Source organism: Palaemon carinicauda, chromosome 18 (assembly GCF_036898095.1).
Source record: "Palaemon carinicauda isolate YSFRI2023 chromosome 18, ASM3689809v2, whole genome shotgun sequence".
Taxonomy (NCBI): domain Eukaryota; kingdom Metazoa; phylum Arthropoda; class Malacostraca; order Decapoda; family Palaemonidae; genus Palaemon; species Palaemon carinicauda.
Window position 1 is genome coordinate 49,296,039 of NC_090742.1, and position 19,854 is coordinate 49,315,892.

The 19,854-nt window shown below is 38.2% G+C and overlaps 1 protein-coding gene across 4 annotated transcripts in view; it reads left to right on the forward strand.

Annotated features, from left to right (window-relative positions):
• The window catches only part of TAF1B (TATA box-binding protein-associated factor RNA polymerase I subunit B), a 411,270-nt gene extending 397,638 nt beyond the window's left edge, over window positions 1-13,632 (forward strand). For all 4 annotated transcript variants that reach the window (XM_068392341.1, XM_068392343.1, XM_068392342.1 and 1 more), the window contains exon 9: window positions 12,884-13,632. In XM_068392341.1, the coding sequence (XP_068248442.1) occupies window positions 12,884-13,231 (348 nt within the window). In that variant the 3' untranslated portion in view covers window positions 13,232-13,632. The remainder of the gene's footprint in view (window positions 1-12,883) is intronic.
• Window positions 13,633-19,854: the final 6,222 nt, after the last annotated feature.

Here is a 19,854-nt window from a genome sequence, read left to right on the forward strand (position 1 = left end):
ATAGCCTTTACGCTTCGAGGGGGATACGTGGCAGAATTAGAAGGGTAGCCGCAATAGATGTTACCCTGGTTCCCCTACTACTATCGTATCACAACCGCGCCAACTCCCGCTGGCGGTCTTTCCTTTATTTGTAGCGACTCGCTATGGTGGTGTTCCCTGTTGATCTGACATTTTCGATCGATTTCTAGGAATATGCTTTCTACGGCTTCTTTCTCCATGCAGAAAGTTGAGTATTTATTCTTTACAATATGTATTTTAGTTCCAGCCTCACAATGAAATTATTGTAATTATTGTGTTTGTATCTACGCCGGTCACCGGTGTCGCCATAGGCGCCGTCGTTCATTGGGCATGTGTTATTTAGTTAGCAGAACGACATTTCCGATTTGAATAGCATTAATTGTTATTATGAAAGCTTTTTAGGCATTTTATATTGTAAAGATATTTATATGCATAAATTTTCCTTTTCTGTGTTGATTGTATATGTCAGAGTTTTGGTGATTTTAGGTAACCAAGATCTTGCCTTGTCTAGGTAACCCAACCTAGACAACATATACTTTCGACATTTTCCCGGTTACCCTTGTGTATCGGTTATCATTTATTGGAGATTGATATCTCCTAGAATTATATTAGCCGTTACTAGTCTCGAATAGAGATTTATGGGTAATCTCTCTTCCCTCTGAGAGTAGCCTTAGGCTACAACTCTGCGTCGGCCTTGAAATTTGAATTCAGGCATGACTAGCCTAGAGTTTTTCTGTCTCATCCCTTAACAGCAGACGGCAAGTTTTGGGATTCGATCAGAACCTCAGAGTATTTAGTCTTGTGTCGGCAGTCGGTCGGCGGGGTGATTGCATTCCCATGCCGGCTGAGCTGCCGGCATAGGAGGCTAGCCCTCCCTAGATTGCACCTGAAGTGGTTGCATGATGCCGCCACCTTCTCCCTGTGGTCTAGTAGACTAGTCCTATGCTCGCAGACCCTAGGCTGTAGGGTAGTATACTCTTGTGGCCTAGGATGGCGCCAGCATTGGAACTCTGTTTCTCCCTTGTTGAGAGGAACGGCATGGACTGCTGTCCCCTTATCTGTATTAGCACCTCCTAAGCTGGAGAATAGAAGATTCTCCTGCCGCTTGGGGTTGTGCCGGTACTGAAACAGAGTTTTCTTCAAGGTGTGTAGGTCTGGCAACATTGCCGGCCCCTCCCATACCTCATATAGGACCCTTCCCCCATCCCCCCCCCCCCCCTCTGTTCTTTTACAATGGCCGAGCCATTGTCTTTCCTGAGCCGGCGTCCTGCAACCTTACCATTGCCGGTGGGTTACCGGAGCCGGCCAGACCCCCTCTCCTCAGCTGACGGCTGTCGGCGACTGACAGCTTTCGGCGGCCATGACGGCTGTGGATGGGAGGTCCCTTTTGTCACCAAAGTTCTCCAGTTCTCCCTTGAACTGTTGGCCACAACTTCTGTTGTCGGCGTGTTGCTCTGGCCGGCAGTAGACCGGCACAAATAGGTACTGACTCAGTCAGTAGCATGCCGACCGTACTAAACCTAAACTTGCAATAGAACCAAAGATGTTTAGTGCAGCAAAAATAAACGGGTTACGTTTCTCAAGATTATCGTGTCCTATTGTTCACATCAAAAGGTCACGAGCCAAAGATTTTGCCTCATAAGTCTTATTTTGCAAATCGTCGAATAGCATCTCTGCAACTTTTAGTGTCGATGCAAGCGAACTCTCTGTATTAAAAGGAAAGTGTCTTCTATGCATTTCATTTAATGAAACAGCAAACCTTGAAATGGCGCTCTTTAAGCTAGTGACGTCATTCTCTGGGAGAAAAATTACTTGCATACGTACTTCAACAACTACGTTACTTGATGTAATAAAAACGTCTTCTTGTCTTTCTACTATAGTGCCATATTTAAAATCTATACTTTTAGTTTTAGAGCTCATCCCACACGAGAAAAATGTCTGACCGAACAATATCACTCCTAACAATAAAAACTTCATCTTGGAAACCTGTAATGAGAAAAATATATGTAATTACTCCTGTATTAAGAAGAAAAAACTTTTAACATAATGTTCACAAAAATAAAAAAAAATAAAAATCTTTCCCTCACTTCTTTCCCTCTTATTTTAATTTCTTATGTGAGCCAATGGTACGATTCTCTCCTCAGTGGGTTGGGATACGTTTTGAACTCTAAACCTATTGGCCATTAATGTTTCCAAAATGTTAAATGGGCCTTCAAACTTAGGTGTTAGTTTATAATTGAGTCCTTTACGTACATTTACCTGTATGTATACATTATCACCCACGGTATATGTATACATTATCACCCACGGTTTATGTTTTAGTTGGCTTTGTACAACAACAAATGTATCGGCAAACGTGCGCTTACTGACCTTGAACTGAACATGAGTTACGCCTATTACATTTAATTCATTATTAATTCATCATGATTCCTTTTCATTATTATTTGTAATTCTTCTAAATTCTTTCGAAGGATATCAAAACGACTTTTGCTTGCATTTAAACATTCTTTCAAAGAATTTGATAGATTAGTTGTAGGCGTTAATACATGGAAAGGCGTTCTAACTGGGGTACCATACAATGCCTCATGCGGTGACATTTTAATTGATATATGATATGAATGATTCAGAGTACTCAGTACCGCAGGTATTGCAATATCCCAGTTGGGGTCTGATCCCCCTAGTGTTACTCTTAATATATTTAAAACCTTCCTATTCACTCTTTCCACTAGCCCATTCGACTCTGGGTGATATATTATGGTATTTATTTTCTTTATGCTAAGGAATTCACACAATGAGGTAAGAAAGTGATTATTAAATTCTCCACCCGAGTCTGAGATTATCATGTGTGGAATTCCATGTTTACAAATGTAACACTCGTAAAACTTCCTAGCGCATTCAATCGCAGTTTTAGTTTTAAGTGCTATTAGTTCTGTACTGTATATTGAGTTAAAGCATCTACAATTACTAAGAGATGCTTATTTCCTCTGTCTGACTCGTAAAATCCTGTTAATAAATCTAATTGTATCCTTTCAAAGGGTTGATTGGGCACGGGATAAGCCCCTAGGCTGACAGGTGTTTTCGTATGCCCTTTGTTTTCCTGACGTGCGACAATTAGCTATGTGTTTTTTTATATCTGTAAGCATCGTATGCCAATAAAACAATGATTTGGCTTTCTGTGACATTAATGAGAGCCCCGGGTGTCCATGCAATGGATTTGCATGCAACCAATTTAGGACAGTGGAAATAAGTGAGATTGGTACTACTACCTGGTCGTTAGTTACATGTGGTGTATTGCGGGTTTTCCTTGTCACGGTTCTACACAGAATATTGTCTTTGATTATATAATTCTGCTTCTTATACTTTATATATTCCTTTTCTTTATGATTGCCTTTCAAAGCATTTATAATTTTTCCTAATTTCTGATCTTTTCTTTGCTCAGTCTGTAATAATTCAGCACTCCAGCCCAGATCTTCTTGTTCAGATATCGTTTTAACAATAGGCATGGATGTTGATATATCTATTAATTCAGCTAAAGGCTCCGTACAAGATGACACGGGGTTGCGTGATAATGCATCAGCAATGATATTTGCTTTCCCTGGTAAATACCCGATTTTCGCGCCAAAGTCTTGAATGATCAAATGCCACCGAGTTCGTTTGGGGCTGTGATTGAAACCTTTAAAGAACTTGGTAAGTGGTTTATGATCAGTAAGAACCTGAACAGGATAACCGTATATTATGAACTTAAAATGCACTAGTGAATTAACAATAGCTAGTCCTTCCTTGTAGTCTATCACTGCATACTTACTTTCGGAAGTTCTCAGTTTTCGAGAATAAAAAGCTATCGGGAAAAATTGTTTTTCATATTGCTGAAGCAATATCCCACCTACTCCTAAGTCTGAGGCGTCTGTTGCAATGAAGAATTCCTTACCGAAGTTAGGAAATTTTAAGATAGGAGAACTACACAGTTCATCTTTCAAGGTATTAAACGCCTGTTGATGCTGCTCAGACCATATGAAATCTACGCCCTTCTTCGTAAGATCAGTGTAGGGAGCGGCTATTATTGAATAATTGCGTATAAAACGCCTGTAATATCCACTACAACCCAGAAATTGCTGTATTCCCTTGCCATTGGTAGGTATCGGAAAGTTACGGATAGCCGACACTTTATCATGGACTACTTTAAGACCTTGGCTTGACACCGTAAAACCCAAATAGACTAATTCTGTTTTGAAAAATTCACACTTACTAATCTTTACCCTTAAGTTATGTTGTCTTAGTCTCTGTAGTACTAGTTCTAATTTACGTAGATGTTCTTCTAAGGTATTGGAAAAGATTACAAGGTCGTCCATATACAGTGATACCTCGGTAGTCGAACGACTCTATACTCGAACAATTCGGAGTTCGACCAAAATTTTCGAGAAATTTTTGCTGCGGTGCTCGACCAAAAATTCGGTACTCGACCAGCCGAACACGTGACGACCGCATGGGCTTTGTGATGATCGCGCCATCTCGGCCACTCTCGCTTGTTCGGGAAGCATCAGTTCTCTCGAGAGCGTCACTCAGACAACGCGCGATCAGCATTCGTTGTGATTTAGTGATTTTCAGTGCTTTTAATTGCTTTTTTAGCTTTCATAATGAGTCCCAAGAAAGTAATGAGTGTTAAGGGGAAGGAGAAGAGGAAAACAGTGCGAACAACGATCGAGTTGAAGAAGGAAATTATAGCGAAATATGAGAATGGTGTACGAGTGTCCGATTTAGCGGTAGAATACGGAATGGCGAAGTCGACCATTTCTACGTTTTTAAAGCATAAAGAAATGATTAAGAAGGCGAATGTTGCAACGGGAGTTACGGCGGTAACTAAGCAAAGGCCACAAGTGATTGAGGAGATGGAAAAGTTGCTTTTAATATTTATTAAAGAAAAACAGTTGGCCGGGGAAAGTGTTAGTGAAGCGTTCATTTGTGAAAAAGCGTTGCATATCTATGAAGAATTAGTGAAGAAAAGTCCGAGTACCAGTGAAAGTGATTCATTTACATTTAAAGCGAGCAGGGGTTGGTTTGAAAAGTTTCGTAATAGAACAGGTATTCATCGTGTTACTAGGCATGGGGAGGCAGCTAGTTCGGATCAAATTGCAGCCGATAAATACGTGGGGGAATTCGATCGGTACATAAATGAACAAAATTTGATCGCACAACAAGTCTTTAATTGTGATGAGACTGGGTTATTTTGGAAGAAAATGCCAGCCAATACGTACATTACCAAGGACGAGACGAAGATGCCAGGTCACAAGCCAATGAAAGATAGGCTAACATTGTTGCTGTGTGCAAATGCAAGTGGCGATTGCAAGATCAAACCCTTGTTAGTGTACCACTCGGACAACCCCCGGGTGTTCAAACGAAATAATATTTGTAAAAGTGCACTACCAGTTATGTGGCGCTCGAACACTAAATCTTGGGTCACAAGACAATTCTTTACTGAGTGGATAAACGAAGTGTTTGCCCCCCAGGTTAAGGCTTACCTCATTGAAAAGAGCTTGCCAATGAAATGTCTTCTGGTTATGGACAATGCTCCTGCACATCCTCCAGGTCTCGAGGATGACTTGAAAGAAGAATACAGCTTTATCAAAATCAAATTCTTGCCCCCCAATACTACTCCCATACTCCAGCCCATGGACCAACAGGTCATTTCAAACTTCAAAAAACTCTATACCAAGGCCCTTTTCAGAAAGTGTTTTGAAGTGACCAGTGACACGAAGTTGACCCTAAAGGAATTCTGGAAGGAACACTTCAGCATCCTCAACTCTGTTAACATGATTGACCAAGCTTGGCGAGGTGTGACCTATAGGACATTGAACTCTGCCTGGCGTAAGCTGTGGCCATCATGTGTCACAGAGAGGGAGTTTGAAGGTTTCCAACCAGAGGCGGGTCCAAGCACTGCTACCCCTGTAATTTCTGATGACACTGATGTCGTTGAGGAAATTGTTGTCATGGGCAGGAGTTTGGGGCTTGAGGTCGACAAGGATGATATTGATGAGCTTGTAGAAAGCCATTCTACCGAGTTGACTGTGGAGGAATTGTTGCACCTGCAACAACAACAGCAGCAGGATCTGATTGTGGAGCAGGAATCTTCAGAAGAGGATGAGGTAAGGGAGGATGTTCCAAGTTCTCTCATCAATGAAATTTGTTCCAAGTGGGCAGATGTGCAGGCTTTTGCTGAAAAATACCACCCAGAAATTGCAGTAGCAAACCGGGCAGTGCATATGTTTAATGATAGTGTCATGTATCATTTTCGAAGAATACTGCAGAGGAGGAAGAAACAATTAACAATAGACCAGTTTTTCACAAAAGAAAAGAAAGCTGCTACATCAAAGCCTGTTTCTCCTCCAAAGAAGAGACAAAGAAGAGAAGAAACCCCTGAAATAGATCTGCCCACCCTTTCATTGGAGAGAGAAACAACTCCTGAAGGAGAACTACCCCGCCACATCATGGAAGGGGACTCTCCTTCCAAGCAGTAACCTCCCCCTTCCATCCTCTCCACATCCATCCCTGTATGCCATCGAACCGCTGCTCAAAGGTATGTTCACTACAGTACAGAAAATGGTTTAAAATTGTTTTATTTTAGTACAGTAAATGGTTTAAAATTGTTTTATAGGATTTTCTGACCAATTTCATACACATTTAGATAATTATTGTTGTTTAGGTACACGTTTTATTAATATTTTGGGCCTGTTCGAGTGCTTGGGAACGGAATAGAATATATACCATTATTTCTTATGGGGAAAAAAAATTCGGTACTCGAACAAATCGGAGGTCGAACACGGATCTCGAACGGATTATGGTCGAGTACCGAGGTATCACTGTATGCATGTAATATATCCCCTAGCAAGTCTCCAAACACTATGTTAATCATTCTTGTAAATGTTATGGGAGCACAACGTAAACCAAAAGGCATCCGTAAAAATTCATAATGTCCCCTGGCTGTGCTGAAGGCTGTGTATGGGATACTATTTTCTTCTAATGATATCTGGTGAAAGCCTTTAAGTAAGTCCAAACTGGTAAAATATTTATTCTGACCTAACAAAGATAAAATATCATCAGTACATGGCACTGGGAATCGATCAGGGATCGTTTCCTCATTTAGGCGACGGAAGTCTACGCAGATACGCCATGTTCGATCTTTTTTCGTTACAACTATTAATGGAAAATTATAAGGGCTGTTCGATTTCCTATTGACTTCTTCATCTAGCATTTTACCTACTTCATCATTTATTTCATTCTGGAATTTCATAGGGAGTCGGTACGAGGGTACATAGATAATTTTCTGCTTGTCCTTTAACCTTATTTGATGCTCGATCACATCTGTTTTTCCTAAGGATCCATCCGTAGTGGAAAAAACATCATGATACTCAGTTAAAAGTCCAAAAATGTTCTGCTGAATTTCTTCGTCTTGAATGTCTTTATTGATTTTATTTTTAATAGATAGCAAAAGGGATTCATCCGCAACTGATTGAGCGTAATTAATTTCAGCGACGGTAAGAATACGATGTTTATATACTTCTACATCCAAGATATGTTGATTTTTGTGAATTACTAAAGTGGTGTTTAAATGATTACAGACTTCAATATTACATTGTTGATGTGAGCCTACTGTATAAATAGCTTGTGTGACAGACAATCCGTTAGTTTTCAAAGTGTCAGAAAGGATTAATATTTCAGATCCTGGTAATGTTTTCTTTACTTGCACTATTAAATTCGAAGGTACGTTCGGCTCGATAGATTGCGTGCAAGATGATATTACAGGTGAACGAGAATTCTGTTGGGTCGCGTATATCATTTCTTTATTAGTGAGACAAGTTATTGGTTCTTCAACGTATGTCACTGTTTTATTTGTCGTCTCCTTTTTATCCAAAACTGATTTTAAGGTATTAGAAGACTTATAGAATTTTCCTTTGATATACACGCCGTGCTTGGCAGGGGCTAAGATAATGTTTTGATTGCCCATAGATGGGTATCCTATAATTACAGCTGGATGCATATCAATGTTTTGTACAACAACAAATGTATCGGCAAACGTGCGCTTACCGACCTTGAACTGAACATGAGTTACGCCTATTACATTTAATTCATTATTTCCTATACCCGAGAGCCTTACTCCGGACTTTTCTATTGGGAAGTTCGAAAACAACAAATGATGTGTCCTCAAATCCATGATATTACGTGGACTACCAAAGTCAAAAAATAATGTAAAGGATCGGTGTTCTAAATTTACAGCATATAATGTTGGTCGTAACTCATTTTGGCTTATTATTGTATGAATTCGTTGCAAATCTACGGGAGCATGCACTGATTTATTTAATTCGGCCGTGTGTTTCATAGGAAAATCTATTGCTTTACAATGATCTGATAAAACATTAAATTGATTATTCAATACTACTGATGTTGACATGAATGACCTTGACCCAACATCACTCTCTTCCCCACTGGAGTTAATTATGTGGTATTTGCTTTGCTCTGCACATTCTGAAAATTAGTCTGACCTTGCGAGTTCTGGTTTGACGACCCAGGATCAGTGTTATTCGAAGAACTGTTTGTTTGTTTTTGATTCTGAACTACATTGACGTTTGGCTGTTTCTTCTTATTGAAATGAGGATTTTTCTTTTTATTTCCATATGGAACTGACTGTGGAATTGACTGTGTATTTCTAGGATTCTGTTGTGTCTTCCGCGAGTAGCACTGACTATATGGATGAGTCGAACTATTATGCAACGAACAGAATCTCGTTCTGCAGTCCGCAATCAAATGACCTTGACGTTTGCAATTATAACACGTCATTCCTGCAACTTGACTATTATTAACTACGTTTACTTGTTGTTGCTTTGTTTCATTTTTTGCAAAAACTTGTGTAAATACAGGATCAAGATCAGGACACTTAGACATATGTTTCTTTATCTGTTTATATACATCCAATTCCGTACTTGCTGGCGTTAACTTTTTATCAAAACACCGCACTAAAGCTTCAGGCAACATAAGTGTCATGCAAGTTTGGGGTCAGCAAGGAAGGTTTGGTGCTTCATGCTGAGAGCCGGCACCTTGGAGCTAGTAAAGGCCCTCTCCTTCAAGGTGGTGGTATATTAGGCCTGGGCCTTAGAGAGTTCAAGGACAATAGTTTCCTTCGGCTCTGTCTCCTCTTTGGATGCAGGTTCCGTCTTTAGACGGACATAGCAGTCCGGGTAGGCCCCTTTGCTGGGAGAGAACTCAATTTCCTCCACTGGGACAGTGCCCAGTTTTTCTGAGAGGAAGATCTTCCCCCCCGACATAGGCCTATGCTCTGCGTACCTCCAGGGGTTGACGTCAGAGAAGGCGGAGAGATCCTTGATGTTTAGCTTCTTCCGGGCCAAACGTGTTGCGACCAGCTGATGCATTTCCGTCCGAAGAGAGGCCTCTTTCTCGGACGATTTCTTCTGAATGTCCTGCACCATGGACAACAGCGAGTGCAACGTACTCGTGATGGAATCTAACTGGGGTGCAGCGGAAGAAGTCGAAGGCACCGGCTCAGTCACTGTGGCTGATGATACCGAAATCGTTTCGGCTTTCTCGACTTCGGCCTCAGGTGGAACGTCATCCGCCTGATCCAGTTCCTCCACTAGGAGATTGTTCTCAGTCTCCTTCGAGACAACTGACATGTCCTCTAATTGGATGCTCTCCAAGGCATCCGAAACTTCAGATTCTACCGGAATCTGAACCAGGGGAATCTCAGGTTGAGCCTGGGGAATAACCGCATCCGAAGATGCCCTAGGGAAAAGACAAGCCCTCATCTTTTCATTAGGAAGGTATGGGCCAGAGGTGTTCTTCTGGAAGCCCCTGGCCCATTTTCGCAGCATCTCCCTTGCTGCGTCCCTTGACTCAGTAGACTTTTGATTGTCAAAAGCCTTTTTTACCAGTTTTTCGCAAACGGTACATACCTGTGGGTCCCAGTACTTGAGAGCCCCCTTGGTGATTGCGCAGCGAGCATGGGCCCTGTACATGTCATGGCCGTAGAAGTTCTTACTACGGACCCTGCAAAAGTTGTTCCCGCACTCGGGATGCTCCTCCTGTAAAGAGAAAAGCATATAAGTATTCGGTGAAATTCTCAGATTTCAGCATACATATTATTAATAATATTAGCTTGGATAGGGTAAGCTAGAGATAGGAAAAACACCTACATGTGTTTCCTGTCCAGCCAATTGCTATGACCACCTCCAATATTGAATGCAGAATTCTTTAAGAATTTTTAGGGGAAGATGATATCCTTTGATATAGAGTGTCTTCCTGACACAATCATCCAGGTTCAATATTGGGGATTAAAGACAATAATGGATAATAACCATTAATGGAAGAGAGAATCACTCGCTTATGTGTGATGGTCTCACAATAGGCTGCCCATGAAGCACCTTGTAGGTTGGAAAAAACTTTTGGGCTACAGCACTGACTGTCGTCAGCATGCCGCCAGTCCTGTCAGGCCTTCCGGCACATGCCGGACCTGCCGACGTCTGCCGGGCATGCCGGTCTATTCTGGGCTATTGAAGGTAATTACTGTCTTCAAAATAATGGGCGGCAGGCTGCCGGCAACGGCTCTGGCGGCCGGCAGTGGATCTGCCGGCCGGCAGCCGAGGATCCTTCCATCAAGTAGGACCCGGCGGCAAATGTCCATGTTATGGGTGGCCGGCTGCCGGCCGACAACTCAGTAGCCGGCAGCCGGTCCCGGTATGTCTATTGTCGTTGGGTTGTCGATCAGCGACGCCCTTAGTAAGCGGCGGCAGAGCAAATGCCGGCCGGCAGACAATTGACATGGCCCAGTAAAACGAAAGGTAGAGAAAAAGAGAGGATGGAGGAAGACAAGAGCTCAGCCTTGCCGGCCTACATCCAGAATGAGGGTTCAAGTGGAAGGGGGAATTATATTCGGGCTTCCACCCAACCATATCCCAATCATATGGGGTATGGAAGGCAGTCCAAGGGAGGACTGAAGAACACTCTAAAGAATACGAGGGTACCTGCCGGCAGCAGACAGGGAACCTCAGGCCAGTCCTACAATAACCCTTAGGGTCAAATGTAGAACGACGGCCAGGAGGGTGTTGGCTCATCCAACACGAAAGAGACAGAGGGGAGGGGGTAGGTGTCCTACAAGTAAGGTAATGCCCGAAGGCACCACCCAACTTAAGGGATTCTGGTCTCATGGAGTAACCTCAGGTAGGAGAAATCATTTCCCTAGGTTGGGTTAGTCAAGTGAGAGAGCGGCCCGTAGGACGCAATCTCACAAGAGAACAGAATCTCGTACCAGAGACCTTAGGCAGTGAAGAAGTCATTTCTTCGGTCTAAGATCTACCAGACAGGACTGTCTGCTAGGCCAAGGAAGGGGGAATTGTCATACAAAACCCCCCCATTTATGGTCTAGGGAGGTCTAGCCTCCTGTAAAAGCAGCTTAACCTGACATGGGAAATCATTTTGCCAAGACAGGAAGATGCCTAACACAGACTTACTACTCTGATGTCCCGTTCTTAACTCAAAACCGACTCAGTGGTTAGGAGAAAGAAAACGGAACGTCTCAGTAAAACTTTGCCAGAACTCGGTTCGCAGCAAAGTAAACTGAGAATAGCCTAGGCTAATCAGAGGGAAGGGGGATTGCTCTTAAATCTCCTAGGAGATTAGTATCGACTTAAAAGGTATAGGAGGTGTCAGTCTCCCCTTAAAAGACAATACAAGAGCAATGGGGACATGTATGAAAGTATACTAAAGGCCCTAGGCTAGTAGCCTAGGAGCATTGAGAATCGTTCACCGAAACACTCTGTATACTATCTTGGAAGAGGAAAGCATAATGCAGTAATATCATAAATGTGTAAAATATTGCCTGAGCTTCAATAAAACTTTACCAGGAAGGTTATATGATGCATGAAGTGTGTAGGTGCCTAGGCTAGGAAGCCTAGCACTCGTGAGGCTCGAAATAAATAGCCAAATCCACGACAACAATGACATAATATAAGAATCCCTAGCTAAAATTCTAAATAGCTAAAGTTATTAAAACAAATAATGCCGGGAAAGGGTCGTTCTGGCTAACTAGATGTACAGAAAGAACGACCCCGTCCATGACGCCATCTGGCTGGCAACAGCGCGTTACGTTAATTACAATCTCAATCGAAAAGCAAAACTAGTAAGAGCTTACATTTACACAATTCAAAGATATTACTTAACTTTCCAGAAGCTGATGAGGCTGGTGAAGACATCATAGCGACCAAAAAAACTCCAAAATAGCGAGAGATAACACAGGATAACACCGGTCAACAAAGCTACGAGAGAAAGAATGGTTTGGTGGCGCCTGGGGGTAGCGATCTGGCGCACTATTTACAGTACAGTAGGAGGGTCGAGAGCATTGTCTCTTTAACGACTCTCCTGATTCTTGCCACTCTTTCCCCTCGAAGCGAAAGCGCTATTGGGGGTGTAGATAGCCATGAGACGTGTCAAGAATACGTCCTCTGATATTACGCGATATCCCTTTTAAAATTTTAAGGGATATTCGCTCCAGGAGTTAGAATTCTGGATACTTTTGGTAAATTCTCTGGGATATATCACTGCAGTCAAATATACCTAGGAAGCTACCTTTGAAAGAACTTCCATCACGACGACATGGCCTGAGCCCAAAAAAAATTTTAAAGATAATTTATATTACAACCATTCCTGGATTTAAAAAAAAAAAAAATTATGGGTTATATTGTCTAATGGCTGGTAAGAGACTTTCACATGACAAGAGGGTTTAGAAACTTGATTATAAAGTTTATAGTTTTTCTTTCTAAAATTTATTTTTATAACTTTTTTCAATTCTCTTTAAACTTTCCAGATTGGCAGAGAGCTCTTGGACATAAACTTCTCAGACCATTTTTATGACTTTCCGACAATTGATGTTCTTCAGAAAGAACTTAAGAAATGTGGCTCAAGTTTCAAGCTTGTTACCTCAATTCCAAAGAAGCCACTAGGAGAAGAAAACAAGTTTCTAGTATACATGCCGCAACCTTTTAAGAGAAAATCACCAAATGTTAATTTTAAGTTGTTTAAAGGTAAATTAAAAAGTTATCCATCAAGGAGTCTTGAGTGGCTTTTAGCAATTTGTTTTATATTTTTTGAAGTAAATGGTTATGAATTAAGTCTGTGTGTTAAATTGTATAATGATATACATACCAACATATGAACAGCTTATTATAGAGGTAAGTTCTAAACATGATTTATTTTTTGCTAATTTTATTATCCAGAATTGTGTATTATATATTTGGGGAACTATAACACTGTGAACAGCTCTGTATAATTAACTTGTTTATTTGCTATACATCAAGTCTAACTATTATTATCAATGATTTATAATCAAGTCTGTACCACAACAAATAATTCTATCAATGAATAGGCCTATACAGTATAAAGAATATAAAACGGACAATCTTTTTGCTGACATCTGAGATTGGCATTGAAATTCCTTGTGGTTCATCTTAAATGTCACAGTATCTTGGAAGAGGAGACTATTTACAAGTTCAAAGCACAGTTAAAAGGAGCCATTTGCTCTAGTAATAAAATACAACAAATAAATTTTCATCTAAAGCATTGTTTTCTAAGTTACAAAACCTATATTATTTAGTACAGTATACTAATTAAAGATCTTTGTTATGAGATTTATTTATATTCATGGTACCAACATTCTACAAAAAGCATAAAATCTGTAAATTGTGACAGCTTCTACCTCTAGATAATTACCTCCAGTAGCACAAAAGCCTACATCCTTCATGGCTCAAAGATACATATATACAGAAAAGACTGGAAGACCTATGTTGATTATTTACAAATGCATTACAATGTTAGTACCAACGTTTTCTACAATAACTGGACTATCTATTTTCTTGTAAGAGTTTGGTAGTTGTGGCATTACATTTTTGTAATTTTGTTTTGGCTGTGTGAGACATAATACTGTTTAAAGTAATGTTAAAAAGTGTATTGTAATGGCAACATAAGAGACAATGCCAGAGGCATTGTCATGTTCTGAATTAATCACTGCTGTAATAGCCCATTGAGATTATATAGATTCTTTGATAGAGTCTTATGATACACATAAGAGTACACAGTGCAGTATAATTTATTATAACTCAAGTTATAACCACCCATGATCCAAAAATAAAACTGAATTATTACAACATAATCTGTTCTCAATTAAAATAATGGTGTGACTATTATTTTTTCATTTTATGTTATGCAAAAATACTTGTCATAGGAAAATGAAATTATAATCTTATAAACCGAATGCTGGATTCCTTAAATGTAACATAAAGTATTCGGAAAAAAATAGGGTGGAGGGTCCAGTGGTGTGAGTATTGATATTAATTCTACATCTAAAGATTTAAATGAAACAGACAGGAAGCTCATTGAACACACCTTCACTTTGATCTTAACAGAACTTATTTTATACAATGATGGTTATATGCATTAATATTAACCCACAGTGAGTGATGATTGCATTCACCAATTAATATTCCAACTACACTCAACTAGAATGGGATGAATATTGCAAATTTACCATTCTTCATCTCTATCCACATTAGCGCTTCATTTAATATTATTGTTTTCTTAAAATCTGAAATATATTAAACAGTTTATATACATACATACATACATACATATATACATTGTGTGTATATATATATATATATATATATATATATATATATATATATATATATATATATATATATGTATATATATATATATATATATATATACATATATATATATATATATATATATATATATATACAGGAATTTTTAGATACACATATAATAATATAAACACACAATCAGATCTGTGTTTAATAAGGCTAAAATGCAAATAAAAAAATAAGAAAAGTATTGCTGGAAATGAAGTTATATCAATAAAGGAAAGAGAAAGGAAAAGACTATATAATATATTGCATTCTCACAGTCAGTCAGCAACATCCACAATTTTATGTTTATCTTTATAAAGTTTATATTTCTAATTTTCATTGTTTTCCTGTACATGAGACTTATATTACACATAAGGTAAATAATTTTAATCACATTAATAAAAACGTTCAATCTATATGATGTTATCTAAACTTTACTTTTCATTAACCTCTGAAACATCAACCTCGTTATTGTATAATTTTTTCATAGTGATGAGGGTACTGCACATCTTATCAAAAGTAATGGAACTTTTTATTTGAGGGCAGATATTTTTAAGAATCCATATTGTGATCAGTCCTGTATAAAGTACAGTACATGTATACCATTTTCTGGGATTAAGTATGGAGCAATAGTTTTTGTCTGTTTGAATAAATGGGGAAACTATAAGAAAAATATCACAATTGTATTTACACTTGGCCTCCACACCCAGGTTCAAGGGCTTTAAGGCCATTTCAGTAGATAAACAGATGTTTGAAAATATTTTAGAATTAATGCTTTGCTTATATGCATGACTTGGAAGACATTATGAAGTGAAGGAGGTAAAGCTAAGTATAAAGCTGTATAACAGTAAAAGTGGAATGGCCTTGCATTTTTTGGTAGACAATCTGTTTTACTAATCAGGGGAAAAATATTTATGAAAGAACCACATTACAGTACTCTTGTACATATGACAATCTCAGGTATCCCTTGTATTTCAGAAATTTAGCAATATGGTACTATAGTAATTTTAAACATAAGGTAAAACTAAAGTAATAAACATAACTCATAATATTCTAGTACAGTGGAACCTCTACACACGAACGTATCTACATCCGAATTTTCCAACATCCGAAGTAAAATTCGAGCAAATTTTTGACTCTACACCCGAATTTTATTTCGACACACGAAGTAGCAATTTTCGTCGTACCGGTTGTATCCGAATTTTTCGACACGCGAAGTACAATTCGAACACGTTCCTACTCTACACCCGAATTTTTTTTTCGACACCCGAAGTAAACAATACTCGTATGCGTAGTCGGTGCTCATAGCGCCTGATGTGTTTTTTATTTCCGCCAATAAAAGGCAGCACTTCAACCTCGGAGGGACCCTCAATTAGCGTGGCTTGGGTCAGTCCTCTGTTCTCGTTGGCTTTATGTGGTTGTGCCCTGTGCGTTCTGCTATTAATTGTGTTTTAATCGTGATTTTTTACATTCATCCTTTTACGGTATTTTACGAAAATCATGGGTCCTAAAAGGCTTAGTTTCGCAAGTGGTAGTGGTAGTGGTGAGCAAAGGAATAAGGGAATGCTTTCTTTAGAAGTAAAGCAAGGAATTATTGAAAAGCATGAGCGTGGCGTCCGTATGAATGAACTTGCAATAAGTTCCGCGCAAATAAAAGAGGTGTTAGGAAAATATCAAGACGTGGTCGACTTCATCGACAAATACCATCCAAAGAAATTGCAGGTTTGTCGTGTAGCTGCGCAGTTTGATGATGTTTCCCTAACTTATTTTCGAAACATTCTGAAAAGCTGTACCAAGCAATCATCAAAAAGAAAAAAAGAAAATGTAAAAAAAAAAATATAAATTATAAAAAAAAAAAATCTAAGTTATGTTAAAGTTCACTTAGTGTAAGTTAGAATAAGTTACGGTAGTGTACGTTTATCGTAGTTAACCTCTCTACCTCCTCGCCGCCCGTCCGTCTCCTCTCTGCGTAGCAAGACTAACAACACCTGCGCTGGAGTTTCTAAGGTAAAGTGACGCTAAAAACCCGTTTCTTATTTATAATTTTTTGCTAATTCTTCTTATTTACATGTCTATTCTTCTTATTTACATGTCTATTATCTAATTTAGTGTTCATTATTCTCATGGGAAAATTATGTGTAGTAGTTTATTAAGAAGTTATCATAGGTTTTTGGGCTAAACCACGGATTAATCCTATTTCAATGTATTCTTATGGGAAAATTCGTTTCGACAACCGAACATTTTCTACATCCGAAGTTGGTTCTGGAACGGATTAAATTCGTATGTAGAGGTTCCACTGTACTACAATAGAAACTATTTCTAGGTATATGGAAAATACAAACTAATATTTAACTAGACTAAAACCCCATTGATAAATAAGAAAATTTAGTTTATCTTATTTCCAATAAAATGGTTTTAGTCCAACCTTTACCCTTACATTAATGATCATATCCACGGCCAATATTAATTAACGAACAGAATTTTAATACAAAGAATACATATATATTATAAAATACAGCACATAGTACAAACTACCTCAGTTATTTTCTAAAATTGGTGTCAGATGTGAATTACATGGTAATTAGTATTTTATATATCGTTTTAATCTTATAGAAAAGAAATAAGTCATAATAATGGACAGTCTCAAGGAAATTTTGAGAATAAATTTAGTAATTAACATATGTATTAATGTAATACCTCAGCACTGAGCTGCGAACATATATAACTGGATTACCTTCAACAGCAATTGTGTAACATTAAAAACAAATGAGGTCCAACTACAGTACTAGAATTATACTATACCTGTATTGTGCTTTTATATGTTAGATTCCAATAGAATAATGCACCATATGTACATGAACAGATTGATAACAACAAGAACACAATTAAAGAATTATATATTTAAGATGAAATTTATTTTAGAAGTCCTTACCCTGCATTTACAAAGAATTTACATTAGTCACTTTTAGTTACTATTCAGCAAGGAAGTACTAAGCCCCTATGAAATAAAAAAATTATTGTACTTTAATATTAAGAAACTTCTAAAAATTGTTAAATTTGTTATAAACCATTGATGAATCTGAACCTGACTAAGATAACCCTTGAATAAATAATGTATAACTACAGTATATTTTATGCTACAGGTTGAGAATCCCTTATTCAAAATTCCAAAATCCAAAAATCTCCTAAATCCAAAGGTTTTTTAGATGACAAAAATAAAAAAAGAGAAAAATTCCAGTGCTGGGAATGTTCCACTAAGTACAGCTGTTACTCACGTCACCTACCCGTTGACTGCATAGTATCACTTTGCTGTTAGGAGTTGTCATAGTAACTCCTTCGCTCCTTATTTATTCTGATTATGGCCTTTTTGTATGCTCTTTGGTTTGAAATATAATCAAAATTACAATAAACCCTGGATATATGCTTATAAGTAATAATGAAAAGAAAGACAGGGAATACTTATGTTAAATTAAAACAGAAAAAAAGTTAAATTGCTGAAAAATATTTGAAAGTAGCGTAAACATGAAGCGTCTGACTTGAGGTTGGTGTCGGAACAACTATGACCTAAAGAAATAGACAATTGTTGAAGTTTTGTTCTGAAAGTGATCACCAGAAGTTAATGATAAGTAGAAAAAACAGTAGATAGAAGGAAAAGGATCTGAAGATGTGATGGAGTTTGAGCTTGGTGCTCCATTTGTTAGTGATTGTATGGTTCTGGTAAGTATAAAAGATCATTTTAACTGCATTTTTATAAATGTAAAAGGGTGAAAATAATCTTTAATTTATAGGATTTCAGATATACCATCAGCAATTTCGTACAATGGATAGTCCGGGAACAATTGTGAGAACAAATTGAAATTGAATAATTACTATATTTTTGACATATGGTATCCTTTAGGCTTGAAAATTGGCAATATATAGAGTTAGCCATAAGCAAAGACCTCAAATTTTCCAACCATTCGATATGATTCATCAATTGCCAATAATAACTAAACTAACTAAATTAATTTCTTTTGAGTTAATTCACAACTGTGCTCAAAGAAAGTTAATTAGGATGTAATATCTAGTGGCTGATCCAATACTGTGTTGCCTAATAACAAGATGAAAATGGCAATAGCCTAAAACATGAAAATCATTAAAAATATTCTCTCTCTCTCTCTAAGTTATTCTAGTTATAAATGCTAAGTATTTTGTCTGAACACATTTCTTTGCACTGCTTTACATTAATTTTTCCTCTATTTAGCAGTGTCTCATGTAAACACTTTATCATAGTAACATGCTGGCCTTTCTTGTGTATAGATATCACATTTTTTTTTTGTCTTCCTCGAAGGTCAATAGAAGGGATTTTGACGTAGGAAAAATCTATGTTTGGGTGAGATAGCCATGTCGTCCTGATGGAAGTTCCTTCTGGCAACTTCTACAGTATAATATTTCTGTGATTGATATTACAAGAGAATTACCGTCGGGTACCACGGGGTTCCAACCCCCGGAAACGACTATCCGAAGATATCGTGTAGAATCAGGGACGTATCCTAAGATAACCATAGATATCTGCACCCCAAACAAAGGGGAAGGATAAGTAAGGAGCCGCTACACCTCCTATCACCTTCGAGTGCCCCTATACGTTCCTGCTTCTCATTCCTTTGAACGCAGCTGATGGCTACAGTTCAGTTGATTTTTGGGGGCACTTTTTTCACAAACTTTGATTAGTTCTGTGAATTGGCTTCCTCTCTTTTGCAAAAGTTGAGTATCTTCCTCTCTTTGGCTTTGTTTATGCTAATTTTGATTTTAGCTCCCTTCGGGGACTTAGTTTTCAGCATTTGCTTAGAGGAAGCCTGAGCGCATCGAGTCCTGCTAGCATGGCATTGGGCTTAGTCCCTGATGGCCTCTTTTTTTGTCAATAGAAGCCATTTTATAAAACATTCTCTGTGTATCTGAAAAGTAAATGTGATTGTATCACTGCTAAAATATGATAAGACTATAAATTTATTTGAATTGTAAAGAAATGCTAAACATTTCTTAAAAAGAAAAAATCTAAAAATTAATTTTAATATGACTTTAATATATTGCCTTATCAATAATTTACATGGTTTAGTTATTTAGAACTGAATTTCTGCAAAATTATCAGTTG